At 66.7% G+C, this 2,901-nt stretch overlaps 1 protein-coding gene across 1 annotated transcript; it reads right to left on the bottom strand.

Moving 5' to 3' along the window:
- Positions 1-6: 6 nt before the first annotated feature.
- Positions 7-2,190, bottom strand: HPCA (hippocalcin). The gene is made up of 3 exons (XM_026863393.1): positions 1,558-2,190; positions 780-885; positions 7-479 (listed from the first exon to the last, which is right to left on the bottom strand). The coding sequence occupies exons 1-3, from the start codon at positions 1,933-1,935 to the stop codon at positions 382-384; spliced, it is 582 nt and encodes a 193-aa protein (XP_026719194.1). The 5' UTR covers positions 1,936-2,190; the 3' UTR covers positions 7-381.
- Between the last annotated feature and the right edge of the window lie 711 nt (positions 2,191-2,901).

Here is a 2,901-nt window from a genome sequence, read left to right as displayed (position 1 = left end):
GGTGCTGGGAGGCCCCTGAGCCACCGGCTCTTTGTCCCCTGGGCCGGGTCCCCGTGCCCACTGGAGATGCAGCAGTGGCTTCGCTGGGCTGGGTTGTCCCCCTGCTCCGCGCCCCCGGTGCTGAGGGGAAGCGTCCTCGCTCAGGGCAGACCCTGCCTCCATCCTTCCCCCAGTCGAGAGCCAGTGCAGGAGCCCCCCAGCAATGGGGACTGTCCCCCCTGGGCTCCCCCTTGCCCCAGCCTCCAGCTCTCTCTCCGCGAGGGGCTGTGGGGACACGGTGGTGGGGACCGCGGGGGCCGGGCAAGGGATGGTGGGCAGTGGCCGGCTGCAGGGTCAAGGGGTGCTGTGGGGCTGTGGGGGGGCTGCGGGGGTCCGCGGGGCTCAGAGCTGCACAGTGCTGCTGGGGTCACACTGCAGCAGGCGCACGATGGACGGGTCACTCTTGGCACCTTTGATGAACTCCTCCAGCGAGAGCTTGCCTGCGGAGGACAGGGGGGGGACACAGCTCAGCCTGGCGGCCACCACCCCATCCCGGCTGCGCTGACGGGACCAGAGACCTCCCGGCACACACCACAGACACCCGCCCGCCCGGGATGAGCACCCCTGGGCTCCCTTCCCGGGGTGCGGGGACACCCTGAGCCCCTCCGGCTGCTGGGGCTCCCCCCCGGCCACCCCAGTGGACGCGAGCCATTTAATCAGCGTGCGTGCGGCTCCTTCTAAGACCCCCGGATTTAGTCGTGAGACCTTTCCCTTAATCCCCTCCATCTCCTCTCATTTACCGTCGTTATTAGCATCCATCTGTTGGAAGATTTTTTCCGTTCTTTTCTCTGGAGTCGATTCATCTTCGGGCATGTTCATCACGGAGGAGACCATTTTGTAGATGGCCTGGGAGAGGGAGATGGGGATGAGGGTGGGTGCAAGGTGGGCGCCTGCCATCGCTCACCCGAAATGGGGGACAGAACTCTGGGCTTCGCTGCCCTGGGAGCTGGGCTGGTGTTTAACACCCTCCCTGTGCGCTCGGGCTCCGGGGAGCTTCAGCTCCCAGCACAGCCAGGGCGGATGCAAGCGGCAGCCCTGCAGGAAGAACGCGGCAGCAGGAGGCAGATGGGAGGAGATGCCACCGAGATGTCACCGCAATGGCTTCACGAGTCACCCTGCTGCTGCCGATGCCACCCGGCTGGGGTCTGGGCAAGGAGAACATCTCCCATCGCTCTGCCAACCACTGTCCCTCTGCCCCGGGGTGCTCGGGGACGGCTGTGTGTCCCCAGCCCTCCCCAGGAGCAGGGTGAGTGGGGCCAGCGGGATGCGCCCCGGGACAAGGGGATGTCCCCAGGACAGGGAAGGAGCAGGGGATGCCCGGGGTAGGCTGATCCCCGCAGCCACAGAGTCAGCGAGCGGCTCCGCAGACAGCAACAGGCTCTGTCCCAGGAACTACCAAGCCCTGTGCCGGGGGTAACACGGGGTGCGTGTTCCCAACCCGGGAGGTGACGGCCACCGTCACACCAGGGTGACAGGACCGCAGACTGGGAGTTGCAGCAGCGCAAGGGAACCCGGTACCTGCACGATCTCCAGCATTTCCTCCCGGCTGATGTAGCCGTTGCCATCCAGGTCGTACATGCTGAAGGCCCACATGAGCTTCTGCTCCAGCTTCCCGCGGGAGGTGACGCTCAGGGCGATGATGAACTCTCGGAAGTCGATGGTGCCATCGCCGTTGGTGTCGAAGGTGCGGAAGACGTGCTCGGCGAACTTGGAGGCATCGCCGTAGGGGAAGAAGTTGGCGTAGATCTTCTTGAACTCCTCCACGTTGAGGATGCCGGAGGGACAGTCCTTCAGGAAGCCCTTGTACCAGCCCTGCAGCTCCAGGTCGGAGAACTCGGTGTTTTCCCGCAGGTCCTGGAGCATCTCGGGCCGCAGTTTGCTGTTCTGCTTCCCCATGCTGCTGAGACACGCCGGCCGTCCCGGGGAGGGGGCGAGCGCTGGAGCGGGGCAGGTGCCTGGCCTGGCTCGGGGTGGGGGGGGTCCCTCTGCACTACAGGAGGGGAGAGCGATGGGGCAGCGCTCGCTGGCAGCCCCCCGACACCCGGGTGGACGCCGATGCAGCCCCCTCCATCCCCTCTGTCCTCTCTGAGCCCTCGGGGCCAGCCCCGGGGACCACCCAGCGTTGGGCAGCGCCAGCCCCCTCGCGTTTGCGTAATAAGCCCTTATAGCTCATTTGCATAATATATAGGGGATACATAGCTGGCAGCAGGAGGGCAGAGCAGCCTGGAGGAGGGGAAGGGGCCGGATTGGGCCCTGGCAGGGTGCTGGCTGCGGCTCTGGGTCCAGCCCCGCTTTGGGGCTGGCCGGATCTGGGTCAGCTCCCTTGGAGGGAGGGATATTTTCAGCTCCTCCGCTGCCTCCGTTAATATTTGATGGCTCTGGAGCCCCGGGGAGGGCTGGGGGCCACAGGACTCTCTCCTCAGGGCCCCCTCCCCACTTCAGGGTGCCCACACCCTTGGGGGACCCAGCGAGCGCACCCCATCCCGCCAGGGTCACCCCGAGGAGCGCGGAGGGGCCGGGAGGGGGTCAGGGTGGGCGCCCAGCATCTGCCCTCACCCCAGGCTGTGTTGTGACCCCTGTGTGGGGAGAGGATGGGCACAGGGGGCTTCCTGGGTGGGCGGAGGGCTTCAGTGCCTGGAGCAGCTGCTGTCCTACCCAACACAGGGAGGGGGCTCAGCACCCCCAGTCCCCCCCGTCCTTCGGGATCGCAGGGCAAGCAGGACTCCCCAGGAGAAGCAGCCCAGTAGGGCTGGAACCCCCCCGCCCCCAGTCAAGGGGAGGCTGGGACCCCACAGTGTCTCTCCATCACCCCCCACCCCAGCTCCATCCCCACTCCAGCAGCCCGGGGGAGGGTCTGTGTGT

Source organism: Athene cunicularia, assembly GCF_003259725.1.
Source record: "Athene cunicularia isolate RWA chromosome 23 unlocalized genomic scaffold, athCun1 chr23_part1, whole genome shotgun sequence".
NCBI lineage: Eukaryota > Metazoa > Chordata > Aves > Strigiformes > Strigidae > Athene > Athene cunicularia.
Note: the sequence above shows the minus strand (reverse complement) of the source record. Positions and strands in the feature narration are given on the sequence as shown.

What these genes read in the sequence shown, in the direction of transcription:
- HPCA (XM_026863393.1), bottom strand. Translation starts at nt 1,935, where the DNA reads ATGGGGAAGCAGAACAGCAAACTGCGGCCCGAGATGCTCCAGGACCTG. An exon ending in AAATGCTGGAGATCGTGCAG is followed by an intron (nt 886 to 1,557) that starts GTACCGGGTTCC and finishes TCCCTCTCCCAG; the next exon opens with GCCATCTACAAAATGGTCTC. An exon ending in GATGGATGCTAATAACGACG is followed by an intron (nt 480 to 779) that starts GTAAATGAGAGG and finishes TGTCCTCCGCAG; the next exon opens with GCAAGCTCTCGCTGGAGGAG.